This window comes from Marmota marmota, unplaced genomic scaffold (assembly GCF_001458135.2).
Source record: "Marmota marmota marmota unplaced genomic scaffold, marMar, whole genome shotgun sequence".
Taxonomy (NCBI): Eukaryota; Metazoa; Chordata; class Mammalia; order Rodentia; family Sciuridae; genus Marmota; species Marmota marmota.
In genome coordinates, this window is record NW_025999842.1 from 27,292,461 (window position 1) to 27,309,669 (window position 17,209).

At 32.7% G+C, this 17,209-nt stretch overlaps 1 protein-coding gene across 2 annotated transcripts in view; it reads right to left on the reverse strand.

Moving 5' to 3' along the window:
* Nucleotides 1-17,209, reverse strand: part of Sec63 (SEC63 homolog, protein translocation regulator) — a 41,416-nt gene that overhangs the window by 16,745 nt on the left and 7,462 nt on the right. The window contains exons 4-14 of one of the 2 annotated variants that reach the window (XM_015497264.2): nucleotides 14,101-14,162; nucleotides 13,447-13,505; nucleotides 12,218-12,268; nucleotides 11,132-11,240; nucleotides 9,114-9,208; nucleotides 8,881-9,013; nucleotides 7,469-7,561; nucleotides 6,595-6,749; nucleotides 5,194-5,341; nucleotides 2,192-2,274; nucleotides 183-248 (exon numbers count right to left, since the gene is read on the reverse strand). In XM_015497264.2, coding sequence (XP_015352750.1) covers nucleotides 183-248; nucleotides 2,192-2,274; nucleotides 5,194-5,341; nucleotides 6,595-6,749; nucleotides 7,469-7,561; nucleotides 8,881-9,013; nucleotides 9,114-9,208; nucleotides 11,132-11,240; nucleotides 12,218-12,268; nucleotides 13,447-13,505; nucleotides 14,101-14,162 — 1,054 coding nt within the window. Of the gene's footprint in view, nucleotides 1-182; nucleotides 249-2,191; nucleotides 2,275-5,193; nucleotides 5,342-6,594; nucleotides 6,750-7,468; nucleotides 7,562-8,880; nucleotides 9,014-9,113; nucleotides 9,209-11,131; nucleotides 11,241-12,217; nucleotides 12,269-13,446; nucleotides 13,506-14,100; nucleotides 14,163-17,209 lie in introns of those variants that run through there. The other variant, XM_048784591.1, reaches the window with a different exon arrangement.

Consider the following 17,209-nt stretch of genomic DNA (forward strand, 5'->3'; position numbering starts at 1 on the left):
CACATCATGCTTTGTAAATCATAATAACAGTTTCATTTGAAAGTCAGTAATTTTGAGATGGAAATGGCTAAACTAAATGTCTTCATAAGCTAAATTACTCTCCCACAGTAATATAAGCCCATCAGGAAGTAAATAAAAATTTCTTTCTAAGTAAGATAAGTTAATAAAATTCCAGCTTTTACCCCAGGCTGTTCTTCTGCAGGCTGTTCCTCTGCAACACAGATGGACTGTTCCTTTTCAAATACTTCCTAGGGGTGGCAAGAAGAAAAAGATAAACTCTGTCAGCCTATATTTACCCTTCAGATAAACAAAGAAATGTTTTTAAAATGCGTTATCGGTTATTTTTTTAAGCTGTTTACAACTGAGGGAGGGGTAGTAGACTCAGCAGTTATTAACTTATGATGTATGATACGCAGGAAGCTACCTTCTAAAGTCTTAATGTCTGTCTTAAATACATTTAAAAGAATCATCTACTTAATGAAATAATGTTCTAAGATAAGCAAATTCATTATTAAGTACAAAAAATTTCAGTTTAAAATTTTACTTTTATTTAACAGCAACCAAATGTGAATATTCTAATGTTATGACAATTTGAACATCAGATTATTTTCTAACATTAAGAATTTCAAAAAACCCCTACTATTAGTTTATTCATTATTGTCAGTGACACTGCTTATTGTATCTGTGGATCACAAAGAGTATCTACATATACTAAAGATATATCCACCAACCATAAAATCCTTTTAGAATCAATAAAGAAGCTGTAAAATAAAGTTTTACATACTAGTAAGACTATACTAGAAGATGACAAGTGATGTGGGTTGTGTTTCATAAACTCTCTGGAAGCATTAAAAACAATTCCAATGATCAGGCTCTAAAACAGAAACTAAGAGGTAGCAAACTATGGCATGCCACCAATTTTTAAAACAATGCTTTATAGGAACACAACCATGCCATTTGTGAGTTCAGGTATTGCTACAAAGACTACATAGCTTATAAAACCTAAAATATTTACTATCTGGATCTTTATAGAAAAAGGTTGCCACTCCCCAGTCTAATTATATCAGCACTTCCTACGTCTTCATTTATTAGCTGAATTCTACAACACTACTTGATTAGAATAGAAGGGAAAAGATTTTAATCCTTTTCCTTAGTCCAGGCAGTCTTCCCCCTATGCCCCCCCACACCCACATAAATATACAACTACCACAGAAATGTCAATAGCCCAAGACCATTTTTTTTGCTCATTTCTCAGTCTGGGAATTCCACAGCATGTGAAAATTATAATTTTAGGTTCTGAACTTAATTTTAGCCTGGCATTCCCTTCTCCCAGGAGGCACCATCCATCCCCAAGTCCATGACACAAAATGCTTCCTTACCACTTGCTATCATAAAATTAACATTTTTTATTTGATAAATATTTAACATGGGGTTTAATGCAACATATATTTCATGAAGATAGTCAGAAACTCCAGAGCAGAGTAAGATCTACCATTAGTTGAATAACCTGAAATAGTACAGGTCCACTAAAAATAATGAGTCACAATATACCAGTTGACTTGGAAGGTAACATAACTATGTAACAGAAAAGGAGAAAAACAAAATGCAGGAAACACAATGTCTAGATTTAACAAAAAAAAAAAAAAAGAAAGAAAGTAAGAAAAAAGTAAGAAAAAGGATATGTATCCTGAAGGTCCAACTGTAAATATGAACAGGAGGAAAAATATGAAAGGATACACATAAACTGAATTCTGGTCATAAGAGGTTGACAATAGGTTTTCTTCAGGGAGATGAGTGAGATAAGGGATCCATGATAAAAATAATTAATTCCACAGGTAAAAATGGGTTAGGGCATTTAAAAAATTTTAAAAATTGGTGATGTGTCTAATTGGTGATGTGTCTCAGTAGTTAAGTGCCTTTGCGTTCAATCCCCAGTACCTAAATTAATTTTTTTCTAAACTTTTCTCCAATGCTTGAATTTTTTCCCAGAGAGCATAAATTTTTCACACTATCAGAAAGTTATTTTCACTGTAATTTTTAATTCTTTTAATAAACAACAAACAGAACTTGAAAAATCAGTTCTTATTACTACATTAGTTTCAACTTTGAGAAATTTCTACTTAAACTAAGAAAAATAAATATAAAAATCTTGAAACATAACTCTTAAAGCATAAAAATATAGACTACTTACTGCCATTGTTTGCCTTGTCAATTTAACCAACACTGTGACTAGAGATCCTACTGTGATGTTGTTGCTATCTTCATCATCCAATACTGTAAGATGAAAGGAAAGAAAGACAGCAAAAAGTAAAAATTAAGTTCTAGGTAAATGTAAATAGCAAAATCTAATTTACCCAAATCAATTTGGTATTTTGAGCATACTACATTTTAAGCTTAATAAAAAACAGTGTGACCATCTATATAAAATTCTTATAAATGCCTTTAGCAATTTAGTATATGTACTGTAAAAATCCAATGGTAAATAGGACTTTAATCCTTAAAACAGCTCTACAAAGTGCTTTTACTTATTATCACTTCCACTTCAAAAAAAGAAACCAAGGTTCAGAAATAAAGTAAAATGACCACACAATCGCTGCCCTGGCACTGCCAAGTTTCAAACTCCGGACTCTGAAAACATAGTATGATACTAGAACTACAGAAATGTCACTCTTGTGCAAAGCTTATATTCACAAGACTTTGCCCATGTGATCAACGCCTATCAGAATAAAATAATAAAAACATATTAAATCACCATAAAAACAATTTTTAAAGGTAAGAACGTCAATATATTCTCTTTATATTAAAAATCACTTTGAAATTTTTTTGCAATAAATAGTACCCTAACAATAAAATTTTGCCAACTATTTAGTATTTTTAAATCACATTTGCCACATACATCCCCAAAATGTCTACATATAAAACAAAAATTAAATTAAGAGAAAGAGGGGCTGGGGATGTGGCTCAAGCGGTAGCGCGCTCGCCTGGCATGCATGCGGCCCGGGTTCGATCCTCAGCACCACATACAAAGATGTTGTGTCCGCCAAAAACTAAAAAATAAATATTAAAAATTCTCTCTCTCTTTCTCTCTCTTTAAAAAAAAAAAAAATTAAGAGAAAGAGAGAGGCATGCGGACAGACACGGGGGCAGGGGGGCAGGCAGGCAGACCCACCAACCAACCAACCAGGGCCTTATCAAACACATGCTAAGCAAGCACTCTATGTTTGAACCACATACCCAGCCTTTAAATTCATTTTTATTATTGATTTTTATCTATAAGATTTCTTCTCTATATATTTTTGACTATAGTTTTTCTAAATTATACTTGTTACACAGATTTAGATTCGCATATACTCTGTTCTAGCTTTTACTGTAACACCAACAACTGGAAAACAATAACCTTCAACAACCTTTAACTGCTCACCCCACTACTGGCTATGAGGTGTTACAGGTGGGCATCAACAAAGGTTATGTATCCCTTCTTCAGCCTGGAAGACTCTCTTATCAAAACTCAAATCTGAATCACATATCCATCCACATTTTTCATTTGCAAAGCTTTACACATGTGAGCAGTATATGTAAAATAACTGAAGTATCAATATCTACATGCCACTTGAAATTTTAATGTGAAGAAAAAGCCTACCATGAGAGTCTACACAGCCCCTAGTGTAACTTGGAAGGAGAAAGCCATCATCTCCACTACTGTATTGATCAATGCCTTTTTCTTGCTTTTATAATTCTTCAAATTATAACACTCATATTACATGTTTAGACAGCACTATAAAAATACAAAATAAACTGTCTATACAAGATACTACTGAAGTGGAACAGATGAGTCAGAGTGAATACTCTCACCTTATATCTTGTAAGAAAAATCTCTTTACTTTTTGCTATCCTTGATTATATCAAAGATTATCTCTTAAGTCCTAAACTTAACTTTAATTTGAACAATTTCTGGTTAAAGCAGTGTAATCCTAAAGTGCCCTTTATATTAGTGTTTTTAAAGATGAAAACTCATGGACCCAAATCCCTCCCAAAGTGATCCAAGGTTTTATTACCTGTATTATACTTGTTACACAGTCAACTCTAGGCAAATGGAAACCAGATTGCACTGTTTGCCTTCCTGTCCCAAACACTATAATCTTGGAAAGCCATTTAACCAAGCTCAATGTCTATCAAAAGATAAATTCAATAAGGCAGAGACTGTCTTACCTCCCCTTCTCCAGCACTCAGGAGATAAGATAGCACTCAGTATTTATTGCATGAACATGGGTACAATGTCTGTTATTTACTTAATACTTAGCCTATGTTCTCTTGTTTTTAATCCAATGTCTTCAACCAGATGATAAGTCCTTTAAAGACAGAAACTTCTCCTAATATGTCCCTGTATTCTTGGTACATATAAGAACACCCTCACAACAGTGACTTAGCGAATGTTACAGCATAGAACACCACCATAAAGAAGGAATGGAGGGGCTGGGGATGCGGCTCAAGCGGTAGCGCACTCGCCTGGCATGCGTGCAGCCCAGGTTCGATCCTCAGCACACCACATAAAAACAAAGATGTTGTGTCCGCCGAAAACTAAGAAATAAATATTAAAAAATTCTCTCTTAAAAAAAAAAAAAAAGAAGGAATGGAGGAGATAATCTCTAATTCTGTCAGTGTTCTAAGATACTATTATTCAGCTATTAAAATGGTCACAGGGCAGTTATATAAATAGAAAAATATTCCATTTTTTTCTTGAAATAGATGAAAAGTTAGAGAAAATGTGAGAAAAACTCATGAAAGTTGGCAGAAACATGGCAATTTTCAAGGATTAATTAATATAAATAAGTTGGGGCTTTGAAAATTAATGTCAATACTAAGTGATATTTCTTTTAACACTATTTCTTCTAATGTATTTCACATATCTCATTCTTTTCATTACATTTGGAAATCTCTGAAAAGTTAAATTCTTGAAAGCTAAAATACAAAACAGTCTTTGCACTTAATCTTACTGTTAACAAAAATAAAGCAGGGCTATATAAGTTTCCTCAAAAAGATTTAAGTCTCCGTCAATTTCCAACATGGTAAATCTGACAGGAAAACTACAGTTCTGCAGAGTCTCACTGCAAGTTATGTTGTTAAGTCCTGAATCAAATGAATGAGAACAAATCTAATAGGAGGCAATGTTCAACGAGGAAACCTATCACTTACCCTGTGATTTTATATCCATTGTCACAAAGGGAAAACTCCCAAGGACAGCCATGACCTCTTCATATTTTTCATCTTCAAGAAAGTGTAGTAGACTGTGACGATCTGATTCTTTTAAACTCACCAAATCCTGTATAGTTTTAATTTTATACTGAATAAGAAAAATAAAAATTATAAATCCCTAATTCATGAAACTTTTCGTAAAAATAAATTATGTTAACTAAAATAAAATCCAGCAACTTTAAGAAAAATGTTAATATTGTATGCATTTCAAAGCAGAAAATACAACTAACTAATAGTATTTCGTGATTCTTTTCTCCAATGCCGCTTAAATTAAGGATCAGTTCAGCCTTTGTTTTTTAATTTAAAAAAATTAAAAGATGTTAGTGACATTCATATAGAATCTACCCCCAAGTAAGAACTATTGTCTTCAATTTGTTTATTTTCAACCTTATTAAAAATAAACTTTAAGAATAAATACCTCACAAGTACAGATACACTCTCGAGGTTTTAACTATGCAATATTCTTAATTTTTGTTACTTTTCTAAATATGACTGTTATTGTAATAATATCCACCATGGCAAAATGGTTACTTATAAGAGTGTTCTTTAATTTCAGTTGTTTGGTGTTAATTATTTAATTTGTACTTTCACAAAAATTAGATTATAAGACACGTAAAGTTCTGGTTTTGAATTTTAAGATTTTTATGATTATGACATAACATGATCAAATTGATAGGGGCAACACAATTACTTTAAAAGACAGCACTGTCTTCTTAATACAAATTTCTAATATACATTTATTAACTTTACCTTAATATAACACCAAATCCAATGTCTACCTTTTCTCCCTTTATCTACTATATATGCAAAGTAATGTTTAAAATCTTGCACTAGACTTGTAATTTTACTTCTGTTTTCTCAAGTTTTTCCTTTATACATATTTTTGCTGTATCTAAATAGTTCATTATATCTTTACCATAGATTATATTTTCTAAATAAGAATTATCTTTAATGTATTTTTTCAAATGTTTAATTTTTTTATTCATACTCAAACAAAGACCCATTATATTCAACCTTTAAGCCAAAAACGAAATTACTAAAATGTATAACATACACTTATTTTTGGCAACATATGAAGCAAAGTGTCAACTGCTAAAATGCATTGAACAAGCCCCCCAATCACAGTAACATTACTTACAATAGTAAAATATTATTAAAAACTACCTAATCAGGAATATGTTAACAGAACCACTTGAAAGACAGTTTCATAACACTTAAGATATCCTAAATCTAAAAAATTCACAGGAACCATTTCTTGAAAACTTTTCATTCATATTACCTTTAAGTGACATGTCAAACTGCAAAATATTAACTTTGAAGTACAAAACAGAAGAGAATTACCTTTTTATGATTAGAAACTCTTCTAAGATTGTCCTCTTCAATGTGAGGGAGCTGCAGAAGAGGAGATTTAAATTGTTGAAGGCCTTGAACAGCCATCTGGGAAAGCTTCATGCAGTTTTCTAAGGATGCCAAAGTTGGAGCACGAAACTCCCTTTCTTAGAAAGAACAGAAAAAAAGAAGAAACAACAGGGCTGGACTTTTACATGTTCCGGAGTACACAATTCATCATAAAACCAAATCATACTCATATCTTTCAAACCATTAATATCTTTAACACAAATTTTAAGATCGTGATATTGATTTTCTTTTAAAAATTACTGGAGAAGATATTAACATGCAAACAGAAAATGTATATTATCCAGCAATAAGCATTGATTTCATTAAAAAAAAAGCTGCATTAACTCAAGTAACATTAAATTATCAATTATTATCAGCATCATGAATGTACTGATACCATGCAAATACTAACATCTCCCACAACAACCCATAAGCACTGTCTTATTTGTTAAGGTTCTCCCATTCCATTACTGAGCAACAATTCCCTGATTCTTTTCCTTCAATACAAAAAATATTACATGCCAGGTGAATCATCATTACGTTTGTTAAAGAAATATTTCAAACTCACTGTTAAAATACAGAATAAACTAACTCCAAAAATAATCAGAAGGAAAAGGAAATATTAAATCTGCAGAGCAAACAATAAAACTATGAAACAATGAGAAAAATCATGAGCAAAATTGAGAAAGCCGATTGAACTGGCAGACAGAATTACAATTAGTTCCTCATAAATCTTAAAAACTGTGAAGTAAAATCTGCACATGCTTGCAAAAAATAAATAAATAAATAAAACAATTTAATTACATTTCCTCCTCACCTTCACGGCTCCGGGCCATTATTATTAGTTGGCAGATTACATTAACCATTTCTTGAAGCAAAGCAGGGCATTTTTTCAGCATAAATTGCTGATCTGCAAAACAGTAAAAAACCTGAAACAATTCTAATTTCATAGTTAAAGCATCTTCATCATCATAGCCCAAGACTAATTCTAAAAAAGTTGTCCCACAAACATTTCACAGGATTTCAGCATTTTACAGTTTCTCCTCTGCATCACTGTTAATGGCCAGAAAACCCCCACTCAGATGTGTCAAAGGAAAATTTTAATATTATGTTAAGCTTCAGAAGTTAATTCCTGTTTTAAAGCAGCCTTAATCATAAATTTAATCTTAATCTTGCTGCCATTTGAGAACCTCAAGAATTTTCTTTTTGTGCTTGTAAGTTCCTTAAGTATTAATTAATTCTAAAAGCTAAGAATGAGAATAAATGTCAATTAAATACAGAGAAATGAGGAAGAGGGCAACAAGGCACACAGAGTCATTTATACTGCATATAAAAGTCTTAACTACTAGGTCTTAACTACTATTGGACATTCAACCTAAAAAAAATGTTTTCCCTGTTTGTTACAGATTGGTAAAAATGAAGATGACTATGTATCTATACAGAACATTAGCAGCATAATTACTAAAATTTCAAAGCAACTTCAGTGACAATGCTTGAACAGTACTCCTTCATTCTATCATAAGCATCCTTTCTTATGACAGAATAAGCATCCAATTTCTAAGTATCAAGTAGCCTTGTTTGAAGCATTTGAATACATTATTAAAGGAGATGGGGGACAGTAAGATTTCATTTAAAAGTGATTCAAATGTATGATATGTCAAGGTCATTGTACTGTCGTGTGTAATTAATTAAAACAAATTTAAAAAAAAAACAGTATTTAAGATTAGGAATGGAGAAATGGGGAAGGGGATAGGAAGAGACAGAGACAGACACACACATTATGTAGCTTTAAATAAAGATCAAACAGATAGTACTCAGAACACTGGTAGGAGGGATGATGTGTGTGGGTGGGGGTTAGTGTTCAGTGGAGGTATTTTTTGTGAAACCCATTCCTGTCCCTCTAGAAAGCTTACAAATTTCTTGTTAAAAAGTCATTAGGAACTTTTTGTATGATCTGAATTTAACTAAACATTTCTCCTTCAGAATATTCTCTCACCTTGAAACACTAAATTTTAATATTTGCCAAAATATCCAACTTCGACCTTCAAACTATGTGAAGCAATTGTGTAGCGTTATAGATTAAAAAAAACAAAAATGGGGGGATGGGAGTCCTTGAGCAATTATTTGATGGAGCAAAAAAATAGTGACAAAAACAATGCACCATGAGATCTAATTAAATCTGTTGCTTTTATTCTATTAAAACCATGTAGATATTAGAATCACAAATACCTTCTTCAAGGGTCTCAGGAATTTTCATTCTAGCAAGATGAGACAGTAAAAGAACTCTGGCCTTCAGGCTATATGGGCAGGTAAGTGGAGGCTCATTCTTCTTTAAATTAATGCTGCCAATCTCTCTGATCAGCTAAAGTAAATAAAATAATTATTCAAAAATATATACTTTAAAAAAGCATCCACTTTAGTACTCAACTAGTCATCAAAGAATTTGTACTATGGTGCCTAACCTGTGGTATTAGAATATTATCTGTTGGTCTGCTTGTAGCATCTTTATTATACTGGGGATCAAATTCAGAAGCTCCAGCCAAAACCATGATGAGACCTATGGAAACAAAGAGAAAAAAATGAAGATAAATAAATTTATTGATCAATTTTCCTTCTTGAGATACTTTCTTAATGCTACTTACTAAAAGCACTTTTCTAATCCCAAACCATTCTGAAAATCATCTCAACTCTACTACTGACAAGTATTAATTTCTCCCATTTAAAAAAAAAAACATTTTATTTCTTAAAATGTGGACAATACTGCCTATCCCAAAGTGAAGAAAAATGTATTACAAACTAAGGCACCAAAGAAACTGGATACATTAAAATCACTTATAACAGCACCCTTTTCTAGACTTAACCAGCTGCTCCAAAAAATTTTCTATAGAGCATTAGCATTCTGTGTGATGTTGATAACTGTTATATAAGAAAAAAGGGGGCCCTATAGTTAAACACACTAAAAATAATGCGTTAAAAAGAGTTGAAGGTTTCTTCACTGTGTGACTTGTCATACCTTTGAGTAAACAAAAATACACTGCAATTTCCAGAAAATGATGGAACCCTAGACGGTTTTGTGAATAAACAATTGAAATACATAAGATTCCCAGCAAGTGTCAGGCCTATAAGCTCTTTAAGGACTGGCACTACAGTCATCAATCTTACCTTACCGCAGAAAATACTTTTAAAAAATACACAAAAAGCAGAACTATACAGAGGTTAGCGAGCCTAAACCCTGAAGTTAAAGAACCTAGAGCACTATTCTTCACCTCTCTGCACCTGAGTTTTTTTTACATGTGTCTGACATACAACAAACATAGTGTATGTGTAAATGGTTACCATTACTATCTTTCCTGAAAACAAACAAATCTACCAGCTAAATAATGCTTTTCTGGCAAAATTAATATAAGGTTAAGAACCAGCCTCAGAAATCAAGATCACTGAGGAAAAAAAACAAACAAACATCAAAACATTATAAACATGAAACATTTTCAATAAGGAAAGGTTTTATAGCAATATTTCAATATAACATAATAATAATATATATGCACAAGAAAAAGAAACATCTACTCAATTCTAAAAAAATTATTGTGTGCACACTGTCGTATGATCTTGAGGAATCTTTTTCTCATTATCAAGAAAATTAATGGTGCTGTGGTGTGGCTCAGCGACAGAGCGCTCGCCTAGCATGTGCAATCCTCAGCACCATATAGAAATAAATAAATAAAGGTATGTGTTCAATGACAACTAAAAAATAAGAAAATTAGTAAAACTGGCAAATCCCAAATACAAAGAAGTCCATTTCAGTTTTGGAACAAAATTGCATTCTCCAGTGATATGAACTTTAGAAAGTGTGTTTTATGGATCAAAGAAAGTATTCAGTATGATGCGTTTTTCTTCCCCAAAAAGGAATTTTTAAATAAGACCCTGAGAATGAAATATTCTGACAGTTTTCTTTCAACACACCCAAAACATCTATTTTTACTCATTTAATATGGTTTAATGAAGTGCTTGAAGGCTCAGGGACCAAACTGCCTTTGGCTCACCCTAGTACTGTCACTGTGTATCCTTGGACATGCTAACTTTTCTGTGCTGCAGTCCTCATTAAAAAACATGCTTAAAAACAGCATTTACTGATGGGAGCACAATACAGATTAACTGAGGTAATAAATGGACAGTCCTTAATAGTACCTGAGACAAACAACAAAAAAATGTTGGCTAGTAATGTTATAAAATGCAAACATAAAGTTTTATCATAAAATCTCTGATAAAATATATAAATACTGGAAATAATATAAATACAAGTCAAAAAAATGTGATAAAGGGTAAACAGCACTTTCCTCTGGCTTCAGTTATATGAACTGATTAGCTATGAAACTATAAAATGCAATTTCTCCAATACAGAGTTAAAGAATATATATCAACTCCACATAAATTAATCAGAAAGTAATATAACTAATTTCAGTTATTTAATTTGACTTACGTTTCATATCCATATTTCGGGTTTTATAAACAAAGTATGTATAAATCTGTGTTGTGCGTATTAAAATCTGGTCTCCACTATATCGTATTGAACGATACCACCAAGAACCCTATAACACAAACAAAAAACAATAAAGCCAGACAACATTAATAAATGTTAAGTTTGATGCAAAATATGTTCATGACAAATCTTCTTTATATTTCAATTCAACATAAAATACTCATAATTAATAAAAGCACTTGATCTTTAGAACAAATACTTCTATTGCCAAAAGCCTAAATACAAATGTAAATTACTATATGTGTATGATTAAAGAACTTAGTTTTAGGAAAAAATTATTTAAAAACAAAACAGGAAAAAGACCACTCACAGCTATAAACAGTATGTTAGTTCCCAATGGACAGCACATGTTTAAAATTTTTTCAATAAATGACTTCACAATTCACATGATACTCTCATTCTAGTAATTCATATGATTGGCTCTCACACAAAAATCCTCTATAGGCAAGACATGTTAATTACTAGCCTCACTTTAGGACCCAGATGAACTCCAGGATCAGAAAGAACACAAGTCACAAAAGTAGTAAGTGGTAAAAATCTTAAAACTTTATGGTATATCTCCATATTATGGTACTATGCAGTTATTATGTTTTTTTTAAATGAGGCTGCTTTATATGCTGTGCTCCAAATGTAAAACAAAAAAGGTCACAGGAACAATACATACAGTAAAATTATATAAAAGATTAAAAAAAAAAAGTGCACGTAAAATTTGAAAGAGGAAACAAAGAGTAATTATCCTTGACAGAAATAAAGTTGGGGACAAATGAAAATAAACTTTCATTTTAAACTCTAAATATACCTGTATTACCTCAGGTATGTTTTACTTATGGATTACAAAGATAGGCTCTTAAGTAACTCAAGCAATTTCACCTTTAGAAGATCTTTAAATGTAAGCTAAGCAAAAATTCTTAAGTTCAAGGATTAATGAAGTACACTCTAATACAAATTAAAATATTATAGGGAGACTCCAAAAAATGCCTTCCAAAAAAAGAAAAAAAAATGTTAATAAAAAGGGCTAGAACTTACCACAACAACTGGAAGGATAACCATAAATGCCAATCCATATACAAGTAAAACCTAGAAATGAAAAAATTATGACCTTTACCAGATAAATTATAACAACATTCATGAACATTTCTTTTGAGGTTTACAATACGAAAGCATTGTTAAAAGTACTCTTCATGTATTATCTCATTTAATCCTTATTATCATACTCTATGAGAAAGGAATCACTATTGTTTTTCTCTTGTTGATGGGTAATACAGTACACAAAGGTTATATAGCTGGTCCTAGGCACAGCTAGTGGTGGATCTAGTAATCTATACAGCCTATGCTCTTATACACCATAATAAATTATCTTTTGATTTATTATTTACTGACAAAATACAGAAATGGCAAAATGTCTTTATAAATTGTTTTCCTTCCAGTCAAGTATTCCATATACTCACACCTTACAAGCAGTTAGTGCCCTAGAAATAAATGACAATAGAAGTCCCTGAAAAACTGCCCATCAAGATACACTTCAAAATTTTCTGTTTGCTAATAAACATCTACTGAATTTTCCCCCTATTGCTTGATCCTAAATCGTGTAGCTTCCTTACTTACCTCCTATTCCCACAAAGTAACCCTAAGCATGACAAACACTTACATGCAGCAACTATCTACCCCTACAAACAATTTCAATATGTCATAAAATGGCCATTTGCAAAACAAATGCATTCAGAAGTAGCTCCTAGACAATTATTTTCAAGAAAGTTGTAGTAAGGAATCATCTATTCTTGAACAATAGGTAAAATAATTCCCAAAGTTTTAGGCTTATAACAACTCTCACTGATTCAACCTGATGTCCTACTGCCTTCTGAAGTACCATATGGAATACATATTGTTTAACTTAACATACATTAAAATTAGTTTAACCTGAATAAAAATTTATGGAAAAAAAAGGATTTCAATTTTGAGTAGTCCTTAAATGTGTATCATAAAAACCAGTGTTCTCCAAACCAAAACTAGGACCTTATCTGAAAATACTTTTGAAAGAAAATAAACTTTAGAACATACTACCTCAAACCAGCAGCCCAATAATAGGAACCAATTGTTTTCTCTATTTTGTAAAATATGGAATATGTTCAAGTTAAATTTAAAAAGTTATACCAGTATTTTCTTTGTAAAAGTTCTTTAGATTATACCAAAACACATAGTATATAACAAAAATTACCACAAACACATCATGATATGTCTTATCTAAATGTACTCACCAAAATTGAATTTTTCTGGTCAACTATCCAAGCTGGCAGGGCAATTCCAAAGCTTGTGGCTGAAATAGGAAGAATATCATAGTTTCTGAAGAATCTCTACTTTTTAGTTTCATTTTTTATATCTCAAAATTCTACATTCTTTCCCCTTCCTAAAAATACCTACAGAAAGATTACATTATGTGGGCATCATTAGACAAAAGTTAAGGGATACTTTATATCTAAAAGTTCAAATTTTTCAAAAAAAAGAAAAACAACCCTATTTAAGTACAAGTTTTTCAAAAACAAGAAAAAAGTATTTACATACACAACTTTCTTCCTAAAAAACCTAAATTCTTTTATATGTCAAGTCTATATAAACACTACGAATGAGAAAGTCTGTTATTAGTTTACAAAAAATATTTTTTTCACCTAATTTTTATCTACTGGAAAGAACAATGACAGTTACTGCTCTTCTCTCTCAAAGTTTTCAAACTAGTCTTCAAAAAGAAAATTAAAAGGAAACCCAATTTGCATGTTTAACTATTATAATTTTCCTATTCATAAACTAAGAAAATAAAAATGCTCCTTTCAATATATACATTTTCATAATATATACTATATATTTTCATAATATATACTATATAACCAACATTTTACAATGATCATATACTGCACCTTGAGGCCCATCTGGATTTCCAAATTCTTCCCAATTTTTTCGGGACTCTTCATCTGTTAAACTAGCATAAAAAAATAAAGCTGCAACATTAGAAAGCCACATCTGAAAAATATATACTTGAAGAGACAAACTACATTAACCAACCAACTCATTTCTCAGAAGATACTAATTCAGAAAATCAAGATAAAAGTCTCTCTGATATCAGGGGAAAAGGCAGGGAGCAAAGATTGCTATATTAATAAAAACTGCTAACTACTAAGCCTTGATACATATTCCTTGCTAACTCATGAGTTCTCAAGTTGAGCCAGTACATTTTCCGAAAAAGCAAGGAGAATTATAGGTGACTTTTAATTTTTCCTGGAGAATTATAGGTGACTTTAATTTTCCCTTTATAGTCTCATATTTTCCAAAACCTCTTCAATAAACATGGTTATAACTTATGATAAATACAATGTCTTTAAAAAATATAAATAATGCATGATGGTAGGTCCCTCCAAAACATTTAGAGCATATTCTCAAAGAACACCACCTGTAAAATTCCAATGTTGTGGAAAAAATCATTTGAATTATGATGAGATCAGAATTTTCTTCTAAGCCAACCATCAGCAGAACAAGAAGTATACCTCCTAACCAACAGACTCCAGGCAAGATGAATGCAACACAATGATTTTTTAACACCTTGCTATAAATGTAGGTCATTAGAGTCATTAAACACAGAGCTCAAGACACAGAGTCAAGATGGTATTATCTCAGTTTCCAGAGTAGATATTATAAAAAGCATAACTTTACAATGGCCAGGTGTGATGGCACACACCCACAATCCCAGCTACTCAGGAGGCTAAGACAAGGAGATCACAAGTTCGAGGCTAGCCTGGGCAACTCGGTGAGACCATGCCTAAAACTAAAAAATAATGCCCTGGGGATTCAATCCCCAGAACCTTAAACAAAACAAAAACTTCACAATGTAGTCAAGGAAGATAGCGCAAACCCATAAAAAAATTGATCACTGAAAGAAAGGCATTCTGGTGGACCAACTGGCAAAGATTCTGTTTACTTTCAAATCTATTTCTTTCCCCAGAACTTAAGAGGCAATGTCAGGAGCTGACCTGGATACAGAAGCCTTTAAGTTCTGATGCACCAGGGTTCTGAACAATTATTGCCTTCAGTCTGGCACGGTAGTGCCAGGTCCCAGTAACTTGGGCATATTTACCCCAGCTCAGAAAACAAGGCGTGGCTCCAAGAGTGGTCATCACCTGCAGGGGTTGAGTTACACTCACCTGTTCTTTGTAATCCTACCCCTTTGCCCTTTTTGGGCAAATGTTCCATAGATCCTCTCCTTCTGTGTCCCCTATATAAGAATAAAGAATTCCAGTGGAGCTCTCTTTCCATGGACCCTTAAAGTCAGAGAGCCGACACAGATTTGAAAAGGTACTTCTGTGTATTTGTATGTTTTCCTTGTCGTTTTCTTCAGTTATGCTGTGAACCCAGCATTAGGTCACCAGCTAGCACAGATGGTGATAAGGCAACACAGTTTCTGACCTACAAATCATTTTTACTGAGAGGCAATAAAATATTTTTACAAGATAATAAAAAACACCCTTAGGTTTCAATGATTTGTGCCTTGATATTTTTGGTCCCTGTTTAACTGTAACTCACTTATTTGACCCAATGCCACAGCAAAATACAGGAGCCAGTGAAAAGTATCTGCTTGCAAATAGATAAGAGTGATGCTACGACTTCTCTACAGAGGGATGTTTCTCAAAATATTCTGCTTTGGTTTCCCTGGACAACTGTCCACCAAACCTCGAGCTTTAGCTATTGTTTCTCTCAATATTCTGTCTCGTAAAGAGAACATTTCCCCCCCCCAATTATCTGTCCTCTCTGCCTTTCTAATGATGGCAGCAATGAACCTGTTTTCTAAACAATATATGAAAAGCTTGCAACTGTAAATCACAGCTCATATCACAGAATCATTTTCTGATTTTGTAAACAGTACATACTTGGTTACAATGACATTAACTCATTCATCAAATTGTGGTGTGCCACTGTGAAAGACACCATGTTGGACACTCAAAGCAAATTCAAGCAACTATTTCAAGTAAATGATTCAAGCAAATCAGCAACTTTATTTAAAGTCAATTTAAAAAAAAAAACAAGTGATTTTTTACTACCTATGAGTGCTTCAGTATAAGCATTCCTAAGAGTTAATGTTCATTAACTCTCCACACCATCATGAGAGTGGTCATGAATGTCTTGGCTAATGCTCTCAAGAGCTTCTACAGGCCAAAAAAAGATGTAAACCCCAAGTTCTTATTAGGCCTTGATCCAAAGTCATCATCCAGTTTCTGTGATGATGAAGCATGGTTACAATGGTAAATTTAAATCAATGATGATCATAGAGCTGAGAAAGTTGTTGTGAACTTCACAATCAGGTAAAACAAGTACAAAGTGACCAGTCTCAGGTTTGATGTGTAATTCAAAGATCTAGAAAAATGGCAGAACAATTGTTCCCATCCCTTCAGTTTGCTTTAACTGTTCTGACAATCATAGCTGATAATTCCTTCTGACGATATCTTCTGAAGAAGAAATATGAAACACACACAAAGAAAAAAATCATAGGATTCTTTTTCCAGGGATGTCATGGATACATACAAATAAAATATTTCAACATTAAAAATAAAAGTAAAAACTAGAGTTGCCAGGTGTGGTGACACACCTATGATGCCAGCAGCTCAAGAGGCTTGTGATACAGAAGGATCACAAGTTAAAAGCCAGCCTCAACAGAGGGAGACCCTGAGCAACTTAGCAAGACAAGAGCCAGGCATAGTGGCGCATACCTGTAATCCCAGCAGCTCAGGGAGCTGAGGCAGGAGGAGTTCAAAGTCAGCCTCAGCAAAAAGCAAGGCTCTAAGCAACTCAGTAAGACCCTGTCTCTAAATAAGATAGAAAAAAGGGCTGGGGTTATGGCTCAATGGTCGAGTGCCCCTGTGTTCAATCCCTGGTACCAAAAAAAGAAAAGAAAAGAAAAAAGGTGGCTAGGGATGTGGCTCAGTGCCCAACATCCCTAGGTTCAATTCCTGGTACAAAAAAAAAATAAAATAATATATA